This window comes from Podarcis muralis, chromosome 3, assembly GCF_964188315.1.
Source record: "Podarcis muralis chromosome 3, rPodMur119.hap1.1, whole genome shotgun sequence".
NCBI classification, from domain to species: Eukaryota; Metazoa; Chordata; class Lepidosauria; order Squamata; family Lacertidae; genus Podarcis; species Podarcis muralis.
The window spans coordinates 21,788,359-21,810,353 of NC_135657.1; the positions used below are offsets into that span (position 1 = coordinate 21,788,359).

Below are 21,995 nucleotides of genomic sequence, written 5' to 3' on the forward strand. Positions count from 1 at the left end.
ATGCAAAATGTCATGCGGACTTTTCTCTTTTAGTTCATATCTTTCCCTTAATGCTGCTCCTAGAATATGCAGAAAGCCCTTGAAGTGAAAGCCAAATACGAAGCGGACATGTCTGTTGGTGGCTATGCAGCCTTAATACATTTGTGCTGTCGACATGATAATGCAGAGGAGGCAATGAACCTTAAAGAAGAACTGTAAGTACACCGGCCCTGAAAGATGTCAAAGAGATTTATGCTGATACACAGACCTTATTGAATTAAGTAGGTTGAATATTTAAAAAAACAAAACAAAAAAAAACCCCCAGCCCAACCCTCATACATTTTTAATTAGCTTTTCCCCTGATAAAAATATTTTGCTGAAATTCGAGATTGGTTGTAACAAGTTGTCACGATTATATAATCACTCTGAACACACATGTTTATTAGTGGTGCTCTATGTTGTATTTTAATACATCAGTTTATGATAAGGTCTTCGCAGCTACCTTGGCATTCAGATTTGGTTTCTGAGCTGGGTAATGTAGCTGCAGTATAGCGGGTTACAGCGCTTGTAAGTGACATTATGCTTCTAATACCTGTCTGCAAACATTTCCTTTTAAAGTCTCTGTTTCCAGAGATAATATCTTGGTTGTGAAAATTAGCTCCCAGCTAAGACCTGTATTGCCTGGTTTGTCAGCAAAGTACTTTGCAGATCCCCATTTTTTTTCCTCCTGTTGTATTTTAGTTTTATTTCTTTAATTTTATTGTTAAGGTAAATTTGAAAACAAAACACACACAATCACATATTTAGGAGCTTCTTTCTGCTCTTTTGGCATGATGTTGGACCAGTGTAGATATACAGTTGATGAGAGTTTAGCAACAGTGAGCTGCAGGAAAGTCAGTCATTTTCCCAATGCCCAGTCATGTGTGATTTTTTTTTTTCTCTCTCTCAACTTCTATATTTCTATTTCATACGTATACGTGTGGGTTCTGCAGGTTCAGTGGGTTCTCCTGTTGCTAAAATGAACGTACATTCCTAAACTTTATTTGAAAACCCAGTTTTAAACAGGTTCCAAAACCCTGCTTATGTTGCACCATGAGTAGAGGTGACATATATAGATATATTTTGTGTGTGTGCGCGCGTGTAATTCTGTAACTCTATATTTGTTAACTCTACTTATTTATCTCATCTGAAGGAAGGCCTCAGATGCAAATAAGACTTTTTAGCTTCTGTGAAACAACTTCCTTATATTACCAAGTTGCATAAGTCAGGTGTTTCCTCGATAGCTCTGTGTTCTTGAACAAATTCTGGGCCATGTTTCAAAATAAGGGATCCTCTATTCATTCAATATGCTCATAGATGATCTTGTGGAGTGCATTTGTTCAGGCTACCTTCAGCTCACTGGATTATCTACAAATGAATGCCTTAGACAGTCCATACAGGTCCAGTGTTCTCATATGGATTCACATTCAAGAACCAGCCCAGATCTCCTACCAAGAAGGAACTGGCCCTTCAATTTATTTAAGATGATCTATTTGGCAGCCCTTGAAAATGTGCTATCGTATGTAGTTAGCATTCTGTTTATTATAAAAAGACATCTGCTGCTAAAGAAACAGCCCTTCATCCTTTTGTTACCATAATTATGACTAAGGTAATGAGTTACAAAGATGCACAGAGTAGTTTAATAGGTATGTTGCATTATGCCAAAAGCAAGTTAATTCCAATAAGTAATTTTCTTTGGAGAAACATAGTTTCTTCCTTGGTGGTATAATGGATTCAGTTGGTTGAGCAGTAGAGGAAGCCAAACCCAGTTGAATCCATTGCAACACCACGTAGAAATATCTTTCAGATAAGAGCAACGGTCCCTTTCCATAATTCCTTGTGAACTGAGGAAGTTGTGGTCTGTTTGATGATGATGATGATATCAGTATTAAATGGTAGCCTTGGAATAAATTTCAAGACTGGTTGACATTGGTTTGGATTTGGACAATCAGCTCAGTCCTTTCAGGCTTACTTCTGGGTAAATGCCCATAGGATTATAGCCTAAATGGTGTACCCTTAGTTTCCATTTTCATCAATGGGATTTACCTTCACTCATGACTAACTTATCCCATACATGTGGGACCAACATGCAAGTACGATTTTGTTATTATATTTTGTACACCACCATGATTTTTTTTCTTATGAGATGGAAGTTTATGAAAATTTATATATATAATAAAATAAAGAGTTGCTTAATCTGAATCGAACGTATTATTTTTTGTTGATGGTAACACCCCCTAGATTTACTTTCTTCATATTTTTGTTTACCTATTTGACTGAGACCCGGAAATCCTGCAAAACATTTTAAATGAATAAATGAGAGAATAAATAAGTCTTTGGATGTTTTTGGAGCTCTGCTCATGAAAGGGGAACTCCTGATTTTCTCAGATACCCTCTTCCCATTGCAGGCTCCCACACCACATTCCAGGCCTTCCACTCATGTAACTGTGGTTCCAACCCAAGGTCTTCAAAAAGCAGTGCATCCTTTCATAGCGCCAATGCCTCCATGATATATCAGAAATAAATTTACTTCCTAATTGCACACTGAATTACTCAGGAGTAAGACCCATTGCACACAGTGGGGTTGATTTCTAAGTAAACATCTACATGATTGCGCTGTGAGATTATTATATTCTGGCACAAATGGAGTTGATGCAGTTTTTTTTTATATATACCCCAGTTCTCGTAAAGATTCATCTATTGCTCTTGATGCGGGCAAGTGCTTAGCCTTGGTGAAAGTTTTGAGCAAATATGGCAGAGTAGAAGGTAAGTGCTCTTTCTTTCAGTGTATATTTTTGCTATATAATGAAGGTATCTTGCCACCGGAATAAAAATATGAGTTGATATTAATGGTATATCATGTCCTGCAAAGTGCTTGAACATTTTGCATACAAATTTGCATGTGAATTCAACCAGAGATACTTGGACAGTGCAGGCCATTAGTTTTAATGGATTGGCAAGCTTGTCATTTACATTTGCACAGCTCAGTGCTTTTTGCATTTCTGCAGCTAGTTTTTATTAGCATTGCTGTTTGGATTGAGTTTGAAGATCATGACTTATGGCACAAATTGCGTATGTGCCTAGACTAATGGCTTTGTTTTTGCTTAAGAAGGTCTGAAGTCTTAGCATAAAGCCTATAAACATAACCTCCTTGTAAAGGGTCTAAGCACTTCAGGAAAAAAAAAGCCACCCTCTAACTTTTTAATAAATGTATTATAATATTAAGATCTTAAATTTGCCTTTTATATATTATTAATGTAACATTTTATAACCAACAGCTGAAGAATATTGTTAAATTAATCAGATCTTTAATTGTAAATGTATTTCATGCATTTGGGTGTAAACGGTATGTATTTAGTAATCGATGAAGTTTATAAACTAGGCTATCACCACCATTAATTAGAGGTTGGAAAAAACAGTCTGTTTCTGACTAACCAACTATAATTGGCATTTGTTCTATTAAACAGAAAATTTATTTCCAATTCCTTTAATTGAAAGGGTGTCATAATAGATTTGGATTGTTTGTTAGAGTGAGATTTCACCCCAAAACCAGATTGTGGCTACCTGTGCAATTAAAAGGTGGCATTGTGTTGATTTTCTGAAGCACACAGCGCGCTGCATGCAGCAGGCAGTTTCAAAAGATGAGCCCTGCTTTTATGTAAAGTGGTCAAAACATTTTGCCTGTGCAATAATTAAGAACATTACAAAAAAAAATGCACTTATTCCATATACCAAAATGTTTGTTTCTGCCTTCTTAATGAAGCTTAATGAACCTAATGTTTTAACATGCACTCTCTTAGAAAGCTTTCATTGGCTCTCCTTGGCTAATTAGTATCGACACAGCAAACAGGCCCTATCGGTATCAGACCATTAGTCTGGCTGTATATACAGTGTAAACACATCTTTATTATCTGGCCTCGTGACAAGCCATCTGCTGAAGAAACAATGGTGTGATTTAGCAGATGTTAGCACTGAACGATAAAAGCATCCATTTAGTAGGATCTTGTTGCTATAGGGCAGACTCTACAGGGTTACGTAGTGCAGAGTGGGCACACAGTTCCTATCTGTAATTTGTAGTCAAAGTTGCAGCAAAATGATAAAACCATGCTATTGTGGATTCATAATTGTAGTCTCGTTTAGAAATGCAAGTAGTAATTAACTTGAAATTGGCATTATACACCAGAATTTACATTCCTGCTGGTTTTTTGAAATGCTGTTTTAATAGCAGTTTGTTTTCTCTGTACATGAAATTACCTAAGGGTCTTTTGTGGTGGTTCATTGTAGATGCTATTAACATTTTAAAGGAGATGAAAGAGAAGGATGTCCCTATTCAATCTATATCAGCCACATCCTTTTTCCACATTATTAATGGTGCTGCCATGCGTCACGACGTTGAAGTGGTGAATCGGCTACTCGAGACCATTGTGTCCCTGGGTCTAGCAAAGCCTACTGGAAACCTGTGTTCTCCCCTCGTTGGTGTCCACCTTGAAAAGTAAGTTGGTTGCAGTCTGGATCTAACTAAAGAAACAATCGTACTTTGGCTTTTATGCTCACAATTAAAAGTTGCTCTGATCCACTGGAAGTGGTCCACTCTTGTACTCTGGATGGGGATGTATCAGACAGCTGGGTTTTTTTTTGGGGGGGGGTGTAGTTGGTTATCAAACAACCTGTCTGCTTCATGGTATCATGGACCATGGTTCCTGTCATACACTCCTAATATGCTGTATTTGGAGCACAGTTCTGGCGTACAATACGACTTTTTATCCCTGGAAAATCACCCAAAAAATCAGGGGTCGTCTTATACACCGGGTATATGCATTGGGAAGGAGGAGGGGGAGCTGGTGAGCAGAGGCGCCCCTTCTGCCGTTGCTCCTCCTCCCTCCCCACAGAAGGGGATGCAGAAAGTCCTTCCGAGCGCAGTGCTCGCCCGCCAAACGCCTCGCCTCGGGCTGCTGCAGTGGTAGAGGCAGCAGAGGGGTGCGCTCTCTGCCCCTGGCGGCGCTCAAACTCTATAACTCTAAAACTCTAAAATTGAACAGCAAAAGTTGGGGATCTAATTATACGCCCAGTTGCCTAATACGCCGGAATCTATCGTACTCTGTAACACCTTTTCCTGTCCTTCCTTAGTTCTGAACCTGATTATTTTATTGTCAGAAACAAATGTATTTATACTTTGGTGTGTGTGTATTTCAGGAGTAGGGCAAAAGCTTAATGGGCAAAAGCAATTTGTTCTCTTCTGGGACAAGTCCGGCAAAATTGGAACACATTTCCAGAATTGAGCAGAAGCAGGCAGACTTAAATCAGTTACCTTCCTAAATCAGCCTTCTCCATTTCGCTGCTTTCCAGGTGTTGCTAATTACAGCTCCCTCATCCCTGACAGTTGGTCATGCTGGTTGGTACTCATGGGAGTTGGGAGTCAAAGAGCAGAAAGCTGCTCAAGAATCTGTTGGGCATCAGCAGTGATTGCCAGGTGTTAGACGCCTCTGGTCAGGTTGCTTTCTAGACTGCATCTAGGGATGAAGCTCTCTGAGCCCATAACATATCTTCTTATGGAATAATCCAGGAGCTAGTGGCAGTGCAGTGCAGTGCAGAGAGCCTGTCCTGGTATAGCCTCAGCCTGTACTTAGCTGCTGAATGCACATTATTTTCAGGTTTGTGGGCACTATAGTATCCCTGCCCCTTATGGTGCAGTCCTGCGCCTTGTCTACTCAGCAGCAAGCTCTTGAGTTGGACTTATTCCCCGTAAACTTGTGTAGAATTGCATCCTTAGGATCCCAGTGATGTCTAGAATCAGGTGGACCACAAAACAAATGTTGTTAAGTCACTCCCAAAAAACCAAAACCCAACACCAAAAACTTTTGGCTTAAACTTGGTAGCATTCTTAATTAGGAGTACAACTATGATTCTTGCAGATTTCAGGAAATGGTTAGTCCCTGTCTAAATTTAATTCAGGAGTTAAATGGTGTAAATTGAATCCTGAATGCGGTGAGTTGGTTTCACTTGCTCTCATGCTAGGTATTTCTCTCCAATATACTGTAAGGATCAAAAGGGAATCAAATAACATATTAACAGTAAAAACCGAGGTGTCAGAGGGCCCTGCTTTGTATGCGATATTTTATGCAGCATGGGAGACAGTTCGGTTGCAGCAGCTCCCATGTTACTAGTCTAATGTGAAAAGGAGGGCTTGGCTATAAGACACACTTAAGTATATCGGTGGGGTAAGATTTTGTCCTTTTTATGGGTTTAATGGATAAGAAACCATTCAAACCATGCTCAAGGCAGCTTACAACATGAAAAAATACATAAGTGTAACATAATAAAAGTCATAAACAAGAAATAAAACATCAAGTAATACACAACCAAACTGAACAATTTCCACATAAATCACAAGATCTAAAACAAAGATACAAGAAGCTAGGAAAACCGGAGACTGAGAGGAGATATGATAGACACCTTCAAATATCTAAAGGGCTGACATATGGAAGAGGGAGCAAGCTTGATTTCTCCGGCTCTGGAGGGTGGGACTCAAACAAATCGATTCAATTTCCAAGAAAGGAGATTCCGATTAAACATTGGAAGAACAGTAAGACCTCTTAGACCATGGGTAGGCAAACTAAGGCCCGGGGGCCAGATCCAGCCCAATCGCCTTCTAAATCCAGCCTGCAGACGGTCTGGGAATCAGCGTGTTTTTATGTGAGTAGAATGTGTGCTTTTATTTAAAATGCATCTCTGGGTTATTTGTGTGGGGCTTAAGAATTCGTTCTTTTTCTTTATCCCCCAAAACATACTCTGGTCCCCCATAAAGGCCTCAGGGACAGTGGACCGGCCCCCTGCTGAAAAAGTTTGCTGACCCTGTGGAGCAGACTCTGTCAGGCCATTGTGGACTCTCCTTCATTGGAGGTTTTTAAGCAGAGGTTGGATGGCCATCTGTCATGGATGCTTTAGTCGATGACCCTCAGGGTTCCTTCCAACTTTACAATTCCATTATTTTAACCAACAACAGCAACAACCTGATTGCTTGCCCAGTCTTGGAAATCTTGCCATTTGCTATGCTGAAGGTTGTGCTCACCTTGCTCATCAAAATAAAGTTGGGGCATGTAACTTGTTGGATCAATGTCTTAGCTTGCATTTAGCACTATCATTCACCTTCTGTGGCTTTTAACCCTTGCCTTGCCTACGATTGTGATTATTAAAATTTGTATATCACCCTTCATCCGAAGATCTCAAGGCAGTTCACAGCATAAAAATGCAAGATAAAAGCACAGAATACATAATAAAAACAAAAACACAACAATACCTATTTCAGCATTAAAGATTTGGGCATAAACCAAAGTCCAAGTTTGAGTTCTTCATCCAGTGAGAGTCAGAGCAGTTTTCTTGGCAATTGTCCATTTAAATGTATGTTTAGTTTATCAGCACTATGGTCACTTATCCCAATAGGCTTGACAGCACTTACATCTCAACTCAAGTTCTTTGTGCTCCTCAAGATTAGATCCAGGTTTGCTGGATCTCTGGTCGGTTCGATGACCAACTGTTCTAGGACATAGTCCTAAATGGTATATTGACCTTTTACGTGTTTGACCAGACCAGCACATATGTAGGTTGTTTTGTGTGAAGGTACTTTAAGTTACCCATTACAACATTTCCTATTGTAGAGGCTTCCTTGATTTTATTCTCCTCCTCAAGATCTCTTGAGAATTTTGATCAAGTGGACAGTAGCACGTCGCCAGCATAAAATTACTCTTGGGCCCTGGTATCGCCACCCAAAACAATTCTGTGGAGGTGTCGACAGTGTCAACAGAGGTACAGTGGTACCTCGGGTTACATATGCTTCAGGTTACAGACGCTTCAGGTTACAGACTCTGCTAACCCAGAAATAGTACCTCGGGTTAAGAACTTTGCTTCAGGATGAGAACAGAAATTGTGCTCTGGCGGCAGCAGGAGGCCCCATTAGCTAAAGTGGTGCTTCAGGTTAAGAGCAGTTTCAGGTTAAGAACGGACCTCTGGAACGAATTAAGTACTTAACCCGAGGTACCACTGTATAGTGTTCTGCAAGAAGTAGTGATCTCCCCTTGCCAAAACAGAATGTTTCAATTTTGCTGTATTTTTTGTGTGATTGTGCCACTGTTTTTTAAAACTTCTGCGTACACTTTTTGTCTGCCTCAGTCTATGATCCTAGCAATGCTAGATTGGAAGTTAATGCAATGTCAGTCAGTGGGACCCTTTAGTGGAATGTAATTTGAATGGGATGCCTAAAGTAGTCCAACAGAATCTAAGAGCAAACACAATTTATATGGAGTTTGGAGATTTGATCCCTTGAAGGCAATAGAATAAAATACTCCAGGCATTATGTGGGTTGCTTGGAGAATTGGTTGGATGATAGTCCTCTGCTGGCACTAGTTTCCTCAGCAATAATATGGACAACAATTTTGAAGAGCTCTTCTGGCAAGTCTATGACTGGAAAATATAAATTGCAATCTGTTAACATACTGAAATAGGATTTCGTTTTTAAATACTCTCAGGGTGCCAGAGATTGCTTTACAAGCTAACAATTCCCAGTTATGCTGGTCATTTTTTTATATTAGAAAGTTGCCACAAATATTCTACTCCCGATCTTTGTGTGGTGAATGTATGGCCAAATGTGGTTAGAGCATCAGATTTGTCACATTCTTGCCTGCAGTCTTAGATCTTGCCACAAGGGGGTGGAAATGGATGACAGTCCTTTACTCCCAGGGGAAAAAATGAAAACCGTACTAGGATGAAGTTGCAGTGGGGAGTAAGCCTCTCTTGCAGTCATGTTACGAGAAGGCCTCACCCCCACCAGCAAGAACCATATGTGAAAATAAGGTCTCTCTCACACACCCCTGGTTCCTGTGGTATACATTCTCTCCCAATTTTTTCCTCTTTAACATGGCATTTTGATAGTCATGTATATTACACGTTCCAATTTCTGGTTCTCAAAATGGGGTAGAGCTGTGGAGGTAGGGGGAGACTCAGCGGCTCCCACAGATTTCTGTGGGACAAACAAAACACGCTATCATGGTTCACTTGCAGCTAAACTTTGCTTTATTACAAGTAGGAAAATATCTATTGGTTTTATTTTTACATGCGCTTTGTCTGTCAAGCCCATAAAATGCAACAATGACATTTATAACTATTTCTAAAACGTTATACACGGCAGAAAATGTTAGAAACTCTACAGAACTCTTGACCACCCATATTATGGGTATATACATAGAGAGAGAGAAATGTCATCTGCATATTGATGTCACTAATCCATAGATGGCTTTCCTCAGGGGCTTCATATAGATGCAAAACAGCATGGGTGACAATATGAAACCCTGCAAAACCCCATAGGCTGAGAATCAGGGATGAAGAGAGAGAGAGAGAATCTGGGTGTCCCCAGAACACAGGCTTGCTTGATTATATTCTTTTTTTCTTCTTTCTATTTTTGTAAGTTACCCTGAGGGTTTTGGAATCTAAAGGTAGCTTATCCCCAGTTACCCAGGACCAGGGAGGGCAACTGGTGGTTTTGGATCCTCCAGGATCTCCACAATATAATATCACACTTGTCATAATGAAAAGCATTTTGCTTGTCTTTTCATAATGGCTCTTTATAGAATTGCTGTTGTTCTTCAGATTGGAAGTAGTACTATTTACTCAACATTAACTTTTTAGACATTTAAAGTATTATTCTTTCAGCATACTGCTAATAGCATGCCTTTCATTGTTGGGCTCGAGGCCATTTTATCTCATCATTAGGAATCTAAACCTTTGTGCAACAACTTCTCCTTCGATACTTGGACTTCAAAAAGTGTTGTATGGGAGTTTTAATTGTTACAGACTTAAAAAAACACCACCCAGTTATTATTTATAATAAGGTGTTATGTGGCTGAATACAATAAAAGGTGGAAAGAGTTATTATGGGCACATTTTCCTTGCATTTAAGCTCTCGTCGTTGGATCAGACCTACTGAAACAAAATCATTATTTGGTAGAAAAACAGGGCACTGTCAAACATTCCCATTTCTAATTTAAAGTGCCAAATATGGTGTTTTCAGAGATTATTGCATTAGAAACATTTCATGAAAACCTTGTATAAGAATACACTCCCCCCCCCTTTCTAATGTGTGATTCTTTTTCTGATAGAGAGAGAAAGAACCTGTGGCCCTCAATATGCTGCTGGACTAAAATCTCCCATCATTCCTCAACCATTGCCCCTTCTGGCTTTGGCTGATGGAAGTTCAACAACATCTGGAGGGCCACAGTTTATAGGTTTGCTTGTTTTGTTTCTAGTATAAATTCCCGCCCCTCCTAAATCCTAACTAATTGAGGATCATGTAGTAAGTTGTATGCTCAGTAGCAAATCAGATTTGACTACATGGTAATGTCGCTGAGAGATAACAGAATCAGATTTAGCTACAAGATGGTGTCACTGAGGGCAAACTCAAGACACACTGAGAGCAAGGACAGTGCTTCCTGGATCAGTCACACGAGTGATCCCAGCCAGTCGGTGATCATATAAAGCAGAGTTTCCCAAACTTGGGTCTCCACCTGTTTTTGGAATATGACTCCCATCATCCCTGACCTAGGGATGATGGGAGTTGTAGTCCAAAACAGCTGGAGACCCAAGTTTGGGAAACACTGATAAAAACAGTGCTTTTTTTCCAGGGAGTACTGAAGGGTACACAGTACTGGCACCTCTTTTTGTTGTTAAAAAGTGTGGCACTTACTGTAAGAACTTCATGGTGAGTATCGACGCCTATTTTTATAGAAAAAAAGCACTGGATATAAAAAAGCACTGGATATAAAAATGAGATTATGCTGAAAAGCACATCGGGTTTGGCTACATGATAATGTTTCGGAGGGCAAATGAAACCAACTGAGAAAGATAACAGAAGATAGCAACGTGAATGCATAGGTGAATTTTTTTTACAGTCATTGCCCAAAACGTCATTGGAAGACATGGCCTGAAGCACAGTGAACAATTTGAGTTCAGCCATTTAAGAAATCTTTTTCTGAGGCACAAAATGAGAAAAGCCTCCTCACTGACAAAATGTTAAACTTGCTTGTAGTTCAGACAAGTGAAAACAACTGATTTAACCAGGTGAAGTTTGACCTAGAAATGGAATTTAAGTTCTCAATGGGTTACTGATTAAATCACAACTCCTGCTGTCCATTGAAGAGACTTATGGATTCATATACACTGCAATCCATGGACGCAAAATTTTAGCAGTCCCCTTTCTAAGACGTGTTGTGTCTCTGTAGCCCTTGTCTAAGTTTAAATATAGCAATTCATTAAAAATTATGGCAAGTTGTTTTATTAATTTGTTGATTTCTCCCATCAGTCTGTTAAAAATCGCTGCTTTTTCTGAACGCCCTCCCCCAGCAGCTTTTTTGCATCTTTATTTCAAACGTCCACATCATTTCTAGATTGTTTTCTTCCTCTTTAAAACACACTTTTTTTTTTTGAGTGAAGCAAAGGTTTGTCTCTCTTACTCCATTATTGCAATTAGAAATTTTGCATCATCAGTGCCAAAGGACAGAAATGGTTCATTTGCCCTAGGAGAACAGGACAGTGATAAGATGATTTTTTTTGTCAAGGATCATTGGGTCGTAATTAAGTTACATTCATTGCTATTGCTTTTTGAAGGATGATTGGTAAATGACAGGCTTCATGTGTTTAGTACGGACAGTGTTCACCAGAGTTTTTTCCCCCCCTCTCTCTCCCTCTGTCAGAAAATCCTGTTGAGCCTGATAATGTAAATGTGGCATTTTATTCTGAACAAAAGAGCAGGGAAATGAGCTATCTTGTCTAATCATTCAGTTGTTTAACACCGACTTCCAGTTTAGACTCAATTGGCTGGAAAGCACTTGACATGTGAAGTTAGTGCTGTTCGGAACGCATGTTTGAGTAAATTTTAAAGTAAGTGACAGCTAAATTGTACCTAGGGAAATTACAAAGCCTTCAACACAGTTAATTTTTTTGGGAGGATTAGTTGTAATTGCAACACCAGTCTCCTTGAAAATTCCTCGTTATAGCTGATGAACGGAAAGGGGGGGGGGCATTTAGCTCTTTCAAGAGCCCCGTTCTCTTAACAGAATATTTTTTAAGCTGATTGTACCTTACTGAATTGATTTCCTTCCACACTAACATATGCTTCAGATTTGCAGAGGGATTTGTTTTTGAGGCATTCTCTGTGGTTTTCTTTCCCAGAGTCCCTTTTTTTCCTCTTTCTCCCTCCCCTTTTTTATTTCTTCCTCTCTAGCGATTTCAGGTTTGAGAGCTTTTCAATCAGTAAACCCCTTAGGTAAATTGCCACTTCACTAACACTTTATGCAGAACACTGAAGCACTTCATTCCAATTAAAATCAATATTTAGAGTATTTTTTTTTTATCAAGCAGGCTTCTAGGTTTGGAAAAGTTGTTTACAGCAAGTAAAGAAGGTAAGGTTGAGAAAGTGGCACCCTTTAAGCAAGAAGATTTCTTGTATTTTTTTTACCTTTTCTTGCCCTTCAGGGCCACACATAATTTATTGTTCATTCAGTTTGAGATCTGAGCTAGTTTTGTGAGCAATCACATATTGGCTCATTGCAAGATTGGAATAGTTACCTTGTGCCTTACTCTTATTTGAAGCAAAATGTTTTGGTCTGCTATCCTAAGCACACATACCTGGGCATAAGACCCATTTAGCAGTATGAGATTTATTCCTGTGTATGCCTGCATAGGATTGGACCAGGGTTTATCAACCTATCTAAGCCTGTGGACACATTTTTATTTTTGAGTGAGTGCCTTAGGTACTACCACTCTGGTTACTTCTCGCCCTCTTCCCCCACCCCACCCCAAGATGGAAGGAAATAAGCACATGTTACATACTTTGCTTTGTCAAGGGATCCGGGTAAAATTAGGATCCAGTAGAATTAACCTGATCCTTGAAAAGTTCATAAAGGGAAAGAGGAAATGGGAAAGACGGTCACTCTTCCAACTTCCTCCTTCAGCTCTATCTACGTTAAAGGCAGTGCATGTTGGGAAAGACCACTGTGTCCACAGGCACTTCTGGATAAAATTCCTTCTACGTCACAGAAATCCAAATTAGGTTGTGTTTTGCTGTGTCAAGACTGTCATGACATCATGTGAGTGTTGAGACTAATACACGTGATTGCAGCTGACATGCAAGTTAGAATGGAATGGGATAGTATTTCCTTTTTAATACGATTTCACTATTCCATTTACATAGAACAGCAAAGTGCCATGTGTTCTAAAGCCCACATTGAACAGCAAGATGAGTATAGATGAAATAGCTCAATTGTCTAGTGAACTGCTCAGTTTTGTTTTTGAATTTATTAGCTGCTTGCTCTAATTCTGTGTCTTTAAAGTAAATGTAATCTGATAATAGTTCACATCAAATAGAACCTTAAAGACAGCTTTTTAGATCAGATATACAGTGATACCTCGGTTTTTGAACGTAATCCATTCTGGAACACCATTCGAGTTCTGAAACGTTCAAAAACTCAATACTGAAGCCGTGTGGCATGTTCGACTTCCAAGGCTTGTTCGGAAACCGAAGCATTTACTTCCAAGTTTACACGTTCAAAAACCGAAACGTTCATCAACAGAGATGTTCAAAAACCGAGGTACCACTGTTTCTGTGCTTCAAACGTTAGCTTAGCTATCTTCATTTGATAGGCCAAAGGTAGTCTAGTGGGAAGTGTTCCTTTGCAAGCCTTCTGGAAGGAATCTCCTGCATATCACACATTTGGGTGGAGCTTTGAACAAGGGAACCTCTTGGTAGATTGCCTGACCTGTAAGATCCTGTCTAATTTATGTGTAATAGCTGCATTCTATAGGTATGCTGCAAACAAATGTGATTGGCCCATGCAGTTTTGCTTGTCCACAGGGGCACCGCCAATTCTGTCAGTTTTCCCACAGCCCTGGTTGAAGCCCCTGGTGTTGCATGAGGTCCTTTTGGTGGGTCCCCTCATCAGGAGCGGTTGTAGTCAGAAGGGTGGCATCAACGCCTCACAAGCACACATGGTAGTTTTGATCCACACCCTTGAATTTACTTTGCATTATGTAAAAATAATTGGCTTCTTATACTTGGATGATATGGAACTAGCTTTTTGCAGTCTCTTGAAACCAGACATCAGAAGCCGTGGTAGTACAGTGGTACCTCGGGTTACAGACGCTTCAGGTTACATACGCTTCAGATTACAGACTCCGCTAACCCAGAAATAGTACCTCGGGTTAAGAACTTTGCTTCAGGATGAGAACAGAAATCGCGCGGCGGCAGCAGGAGGCCCCATTAGCTAAAGTGGTGCTTCAGGTTAAGAACAGTTTCAGGTTAAGAACAGACCTCCAGAATGAATTAAGTACTTAACCCGAGGTACCACTGTATTGTAGCATTCGCATAACGCTTGGTGAAACATTGAGTTTACGATTGGCAAAACATTTACAAATGCTTAGACATACATTCATGGCTACTTGTACGTTAACCCCTCTTCATTTCCAGGACTCATTATTTTACGCAAACAGGCTAAATACCTTCAGAAATGTATATCTAGAGCATGAATACTATTAATGTGTCTGTTTGATTGGCATTCTAATTTATTCATTCATTTATTGATAGCTTTGACCTAAACAGTCAATTTAGGGCTGTGGGAATGCAGCTGAAACAGTACCATTGCTCTTTTCAGAGTCACTGTCAGAAGCTGAGCATAAACATTGAGAACTTGAATGTATAAATTTGATTGCACCCTAGGTGGAATTATTGGGAGTTCTCAAGCTGTTTCTATGGGTGTTAACTGAACTTGCAACCAGAGCAGAAGAAAACACTGATTATATAAAGCTTTATACCCATCTGTGGTAGCTACCATAGTATTTCTTTTGTATGACAGTAATCTAGCCGACATCATCCACTTGCAGTTTTGAAATTAACCTGTAATTTAGTCTTCACCCCAAATGACAATAATTCAAATGACTCTGTGGGGTGCCAGAAGATGCGCTGTAAACAGGGCTCAGTAAAGGGGTTAAGGTAGCGATCCATCAAGCTCCGCTCATTTTTTTACAGTTCCGTATGGAATGCAGTAAAATCGCTTCTAAATTTGTTTTTAATTTCATAATATTTTTCAGAATTAGAATACCTTCTGAAAATAGTTGTGGAATGGACTTTTCTTTTTTTAAAAAAAATCACATAATTTGTTGTATTGGTTATGTGATGGCATAACACAATATAAATGCTAAAATAAGCTTTTTCTGAAGAAACTGAATTGTGCTTCTAATATGCTTTTTAATTTTCAGAATCGTCAAAACTCACTGCGCATAGTATATAATCAAAATGTTTTATAAACAGCTTTCTTAAACACATAGGCTAGACCAATGTTGTTGTTGTTGAATGAGAGGGGCTCACACTCAATGTTAGCAGAGTTCATAAAAAAAATGAACCCAGCTTCTGTGGACCCCGTTACCATTCAGATTAGATCTTACTTCATATTTGATTCAAAGAACTTCCCGTATAATAAAGTAGGGCCATCTAGATATGAGAACTCATATGTGACCATTCTTTTGATCTGTCAGTTAATGAAAAAAATTAGATTATAATAATTTGTGTATTGTACAGAAGTCAAAATAAGTCTCTTTTTGAGGTTCCTGGTGAAGTGTTAGGAAATGAATTGGATGCATTTTATTCCTCGATCCTTTTTTGGACTGGACTGGAGTGCGATAGGTGACTGTTTCTGAGGTTCGGTGTATACGTTGTTGTTTTTCTTCCATCTAAAATCCCTGCGGGATTTGACATCTTTCCGCAGAGCCTGCAAGACGGAGCTGTTCCACCAGGCCTTTGGCCAAGGCACAGTCTGACCCCCTCCTTCTGTAATCCTCATAGAACTCTAGCCCAATGGTTGCCATTAATTTGATTCTGAATTGATTTTAGAATGTATTTAGTTAATTGTGATTTTATGTAAACTGTGCTATTTTTACTGTTGTTAGCCGCTCTGAGTCCAGCTTTGGCTGGGGAGGGCGGGATATTATTATTATTATTATTATTATTATTATTATTATTATTATTAACATGTTGTGGATTTTCTTTTAAGGGATGACATAGAAGCAGCCATGGAAGCTGTGTTTGACTGCTATAGGAAGTATGGCAGCTTTCCTAGACTTCACGATGTCCTGAGCAGATTAATACAAAAAGGAAACACCGAACTGTTGCAGAAAGGTTGGTTGCTGCTATTATGAATTGGGATTTTCTTCTGTTCTTGCCCTGCATTATGGTAGGGGGACACCTTAACCCAACCAGTTTTAGCCATTTATTACTGAGTGTCACAGCAGTAATGTTTGGAATCACATGTTCAAACCATGTCCTGTGATCAAGAAGAATTATTTAAAAGTTTTCGGGGGCACCAGAGATACCAATAATATCTCAAGGACCTCACAAAATAAATTTAAATCCATTGATTCCAATAGGTCTCCTCAGTATGATTTAAATTAGAAAGAATGAGTGACGATGATCAAACTCTGTTCAGTTCTGTCTTTGAAGAATATTTAGCTCGACAATTCATGAATTTCCCCCTATAAATCTTCCTCAGAAAAAGACCAGTCTTTCTGATATGGTAAAAATCAAACTCATCTAGAAAGTGGTATTCAGGTGCATGTATGGAGAGGTGAACATGTCATTAGATCATCTAGCTATAAGTGATCACGTGATGCTATGGCATGGGTGTCCAATGACTCAGCCATTTGCCTTGTGACATGTTCCTTTTGACTCTAAACAGGTAACCTAATCTGCTTTTTATGAATGTTCCTATAGCAATGGATTTCATAAGCCAAGAGAGAGGTGAAATGATGATGCTCTATGATCTCTTCTTTGCCTTCCTGAATACTGGCAAATATAAAGAAGCCAAGAAGATCATTGAGGTGAGGCTATAACGACAGTACTCTAATCATACAACTATTTAGAGTTTTAATTAGAATTATATATTTAAAGTTTTTAACCTTTAATTAGTCTTGTTCTGATTAATGTTAATAGAACCCAATCCTAGTAATGAAAGATTGGGGGGGGGTGGAGGAGTCAGGGGAAGACTAGGCTTCCTTTCCCCCCATTGTGTATAATTACAGTTAGAAGCGAGGCGGCCTGGCTGTATATTGGAATTGTTTCCTTACTTTGTCAAATTCACTATTAAATATCCAAATGATATTTGCATATTAAATCTCGGATTGTGGAACAATTAAATTAAACCTGCATTCCTGGGTGTAAAGTTGCTAATCCTCTTTCCCAACAAATTCTTTGTTCTTTAAAGCACTGGAATTTAATTTGCTGCAGACCATGCTCAGATTTATTTGTAATGCTTGTCTACCAGTTAATCAGCCAAACAAGTGCTGTCTGCCACTGTTTGGCATTTAATTTAGCATTTTTTTCCCTCCCACTATGGTAAGCAGCTTATAGAAAGTGGTAGGTGACAAACTTGGTCTATTTAGGATTAGTATATTTTATCTAGGCTTGATTGAAATTTTGCTTACTGAAATTGATAAGTCAAAAGGGCAGCCTCAGAGCCTTCCCAGATTGTGATTATTTTCCTCTAACACAGTTGCATTTCTCCCCCCGCCCCTCCCAAACTCCATATTAGTTGACCAGTTTACATTAGTGAGAGGAAAAGAGAGAAGTTAATCTTTTTGCAAAGATGAGGCTAAGCTTTTCAAATGTAAAGGGAAAGAACCCAAAGGTCCTTTTAGTAAATCACAAGGTGACTTATTAATAATTGCTTAAATTAAAAAAGTGAAAGAAAATACTGAATGGTATTCACAGCTTTGCCTGAATTATTGTTTCAGTGATAATTTTGAGTGTACTACCTGATCTGATTGGGTGAATTTTGGTTCTGAATCACCAACAGCTTTATCGAAAAGGTTAAAACAATAAAATAAAGGGAGGGAATTAGAGATGTGAAGGCACAAAAACGTGTGTACAGGGTAAGAGAAAAAGGCCTTATACATCAAACTTTTCATCAACCTCCCCTAAATACTTAATCTTCCATCACCCCTATGCTGCTTGCCCTGTTGGTGTCTAAACAAGTAGACTCTGGCCCTGCAGTCTATTTGCACTTTTTGTCTTAGAAAACCCCCAAAACTTTAAACAAATTGTCAGTTCCTTTCATTTTTGTTTTTCCTAAATAACCACTCACTTAACTTTGTGTTTCACTTAGGGATTAGCAAATATAATGTCAACAGACGACAACAGCCTAAAACATTAATTTCAGAAACTTTCCCTCTTGCTAGTCTATCAGAAGAGAAAGTAGACATCTGGCATTCTTGCTTGCCCTTTTTATGTTGGATTAAGATTTCTTAGTTTTGCATAATCTTGATGGAGCCTCATCTAAGCTTTTTTAATATGCTTCATTCACTTTTCAGCTCTTTAATTTTGCTTGTTCTCCTGTGCCAAAGACCAATCTGTAGCAATTACAGAATCTTGGGCTATAATTTGTTCAGAAGGGATAGATAGGCAGCAAGTTAGGGGGTTTACGTATATGCGTAGTGACAATTTGTGTTTTAAAACACAGGTTACCTCTTGGTATGAGTGTTTATTTACAAGTTTCCTCCAAGAGAAATAGTATTCCCTGGTCCAAAGACCTGGTGTAGATGTAGTAGTTCCTTGCAAACAATAGCCGGCACAGATTGGGAGCCAGCTTTTCAAACCTGTTCCCAGCATTGGCCAGTGGATATGCAACCATAGTTAGTGTTAACATGGGTTGCACCTGAGTACTTAATATGAAACTTAAGTTAATGCTAGACTCATAGACTTCCTATTATTTGGACTGAAGTTGTATGTATATGAATAGAATACATGTTCTGCTACTTGAAGTGGTTTGAAGTATATGAAGTACACCTTTAAATAGGTTTATTAAATAGTTGTTATTATTATTGTATATTGAATTTATATACCACCCTATACCTGGAGTCCTTAGGACGGGTCACAGAACAAAGTTCTGAATCTTATTTTTAGTAATTTAATAAATTAATTAAAATTATTTAATAAACACACTTTTCTTGAGTAGACTGTCATTTTAATGATCTGAACTGCTTTAAATTTTTGTTGGTGTATTTTATTTTATTTTATTACTGCTGTGCACCACCCTGATAGTTTGAGAGAGCCGTATACAAATGCTTTAAGTAAATAAATGCAAATTAAAAACAATCCTTATGAATATTGTACTCTAGGAGACATAGTTTGGTCAGAATCGAGTATACACTTTCAGAGTTCCACTAAATACATTACTTCTAGCCACCATTGCCACTAGAGGGCCGTGAAAATTTGTGTCCCAGGCTCTTTAGACTCGTATCTGAAACCAAAGGTTCACATTGGTTGCTAGATGTGAATTTTTTTCCAGCTCTCCTACTCCACTAAAAGTGCATCAGAAATATCTTAAAAGTAAATTAAAACCACAGCATAAAACCCCCAAACAGTACAAATCAGTGGCAGGTGTTTTTAAAGTTCCCTTATCCAGCCTGCCCTTCTGCAAAAAACCTTCCTGAAGAGCTATGTTGTAAGCCATGCCTATTGATGAAACCACAAGAATCTCCTCCCCTTCACATCACAAGGCCTAGGCTGGCACATATGGAGAGAAGCATCCCTTCAAATTAAGTTGCTCAAGGCTTTGAAAGTCAACAAGCACCTTGCATTGGGTCTAGCAGCACAGACATTATCATATGAGTTACATTTGCTTCCTAATTTGTGAAACTGGGTATTCCAGAATATCACAGCCTGATATAATGCAGTGAATATCCCTGTTTCAAAATGTGACTCTGTTAGACTGTGTCTCTGTAAGACTGTTTAATTTGACAATGTGAAGATGATACCTGTTTGTGGGAAAAAATCTTTAGTGCTGCTGACAGCAGCTCATTCTTCTGAATAACCCAGCTGCACGTGAAAGCTGTTACTAGTGTGCTTTGTGTTAAAAAGTTCAATATGTGATATTTCACTCATGTTTTAATGTTTCCACATCCTTTATGCCATGTTTCCTATTGTTGTTGTAGCACCAACTCTTGGTACAATATTATGCTCCCCAAAGAATCTGTTCAGTGTAAGACTATTGACAGGACTCAAATGTTCAAGTGATTCTTGAGATACTTGAGAGTAAAAGTAGATGATGGCACTCAGACCTGACAAGGGAGCTACTTAGGGTTGATTATATACATATAATGTTTAGTGAAATTAAAGCAGTACAGTGATTTCAGCACAACATTGGACATGCATTACAATACCAACCGATTTCAAGATACCATTGGTTTTGTATGTTTTTAATCTACTGTAAAAATATTTCTGGGTCCTGAGATTGAGAGATTACAGCACCCTTTCATCCAAATTGCTTTTTCTGCGTATCTGTATAAAATCAACATGAAACTCAATTTTGTAGTGGAGATAAAACTATTGTAGCAAGATGTTCCTTTATTTGTAAAGTATGATTTCATTTTAATATAGATGTTCCAAAGAAATTTAGCTTCCAAGATTATTTATGTGACCTATTGAGCATGGGAGATGGCTGGAACAAATTATTTTGCATGGTGTGTGCGAGAGAGATGTTGGTATATGCTGCCTTTGAATATAGTTGAATATAGAAGCTACAGCTGGTAGTTCAGAGGCCAGATACAACACCAATCCTGGCACCAGTTGGCTATCAATTCAAAGTGCTGGCTTTGACCTATAAAGCCTTATGCACCCAGGACTCTGATACCTCAAGGACACCACGTAAACAAACCCAGGCCCAGACACTTCTCTTTGTGCCCCCTCTGAAGGAAGTACAGATGGTGGCAACATGACAGCAGGCCTTCTCAGTGGTGGCTCCCTGTTTGTGGGGTGCTCTCCCCAAGGAGGCACACCTAACACCACTATCTGAACCAGGAAATGCCATTTATATTCATCCTGGCTCTTGGACCTTAATTTTCTGCTCATCTTTTTAGTGTGGTAGAGGGAGTTCAATCTGCCCTTTTATACATGTTATCGGTGAGAATTTTAGGTTTCTTTTCCTTTGTTTTTAATGTTTGTTTCTTTAAGACACTTTTGTTTAGAAAGTGACTAATGAATAGATTAATGATACACAATGCATATGCTGGGAAAACAGTATTGTAATGTAAATAAGAATAGATTAGTATTAAGGCTCTTCTTATGTTCTTTTGTAATACCGCTCGCCCTCCCCTCCTCTACATAGCTGGGAGGAGGAATTTCTGTTCCGCTTTTGATAAACCACAGTTTATCATGCCATTTTGGATCTGGAACAATGGTCAATCTTAACTGTAGTTAAAATGCCAACTTTGGTAACTATGATTTGAAGTTGGCTTGTTTTGTCACAGGCCACTAGTTAATGTTAACTTCAGTTTGTTGATCCAGATGGCACTACAAGGTGCAGGTAAGCAATACTTTCTGAACTCTTCCTCCAGGCTGCTTGGGAAGAAGAGGGATAAGAGAGGGTGCAAGAGCCCAAGGCTCACTGCAACTTATTCCTGATTGTTCACATTGCATTGAACTATGCTTTAGGACAACCTTGTTAGCGAGCCCCAAAAAGCTTAAGGTCTGCAAAAACTCCCCTGCATTTTACTCTTAACAGGGGCTTGTTGATATGGTGGTGGTGGTTGTCAAAAGGCAAGCTGGTGATGGGGAAATAGAGTTCTGTCTGCTTCCTCTGACATGCCCTTGATTTCTATGATGCACATGCAGGAAGGGTCTCATCCTTCTGTGCTGGCTGTGGAAGAAGTGGCTTTCTTCTGAGGCCAGCACAAAAACCGAGCAAGCAGCAGCACCAGCAGATTCCCCCATCTATACCTATACCTATACCTATACCTATACCTATACCTATACCTATACCTATATCTATTTCTATATCTATCCAGTTCTGTTGCTGTGAGCGATAACCAAAGATCACCTCTGTCCATTATGTTAAGGCAGTTCCACATTAGGCTGGGTAAATAATTCACATGACTGAAACCTGATTCTA

General features: G+C 39.0%; 1 protein-coding gene across 1 annotated transcript in view; it reads left to right on the forward strand.

Moving 5' to 3' along the window:
- LRPPRC (leucine rich pentatricopeptide repeat containing) overlaps nt 1-21,995 on the forward strand; it is a 116,225-nt gene that overhangs the window by 52,701 nt on the left and 41,529 nt on the right. Inside the window, exons 21-25 of the mRNA XM_077925527.1 lie at nt 64-194; nt 2,699-2,784; nt 4,303-4,510; nt 16,107-16,231; nt 16,823-16,929. Of these exons, the coding sequence (XP_077781653.1) occupies nt 64-194; nt 2,699-2,784; nt 4,303-4,510; nt 16,107-16,231; nt 16,823-16,929 (657 nt within the window). The remainder of the gene's footprint in view (nt 1-63; nt 195-2,698; nt 2,785-4,302; nt 4,511-16,106; nt 16,232-16,822; nt 16,930-21,995) is intronic.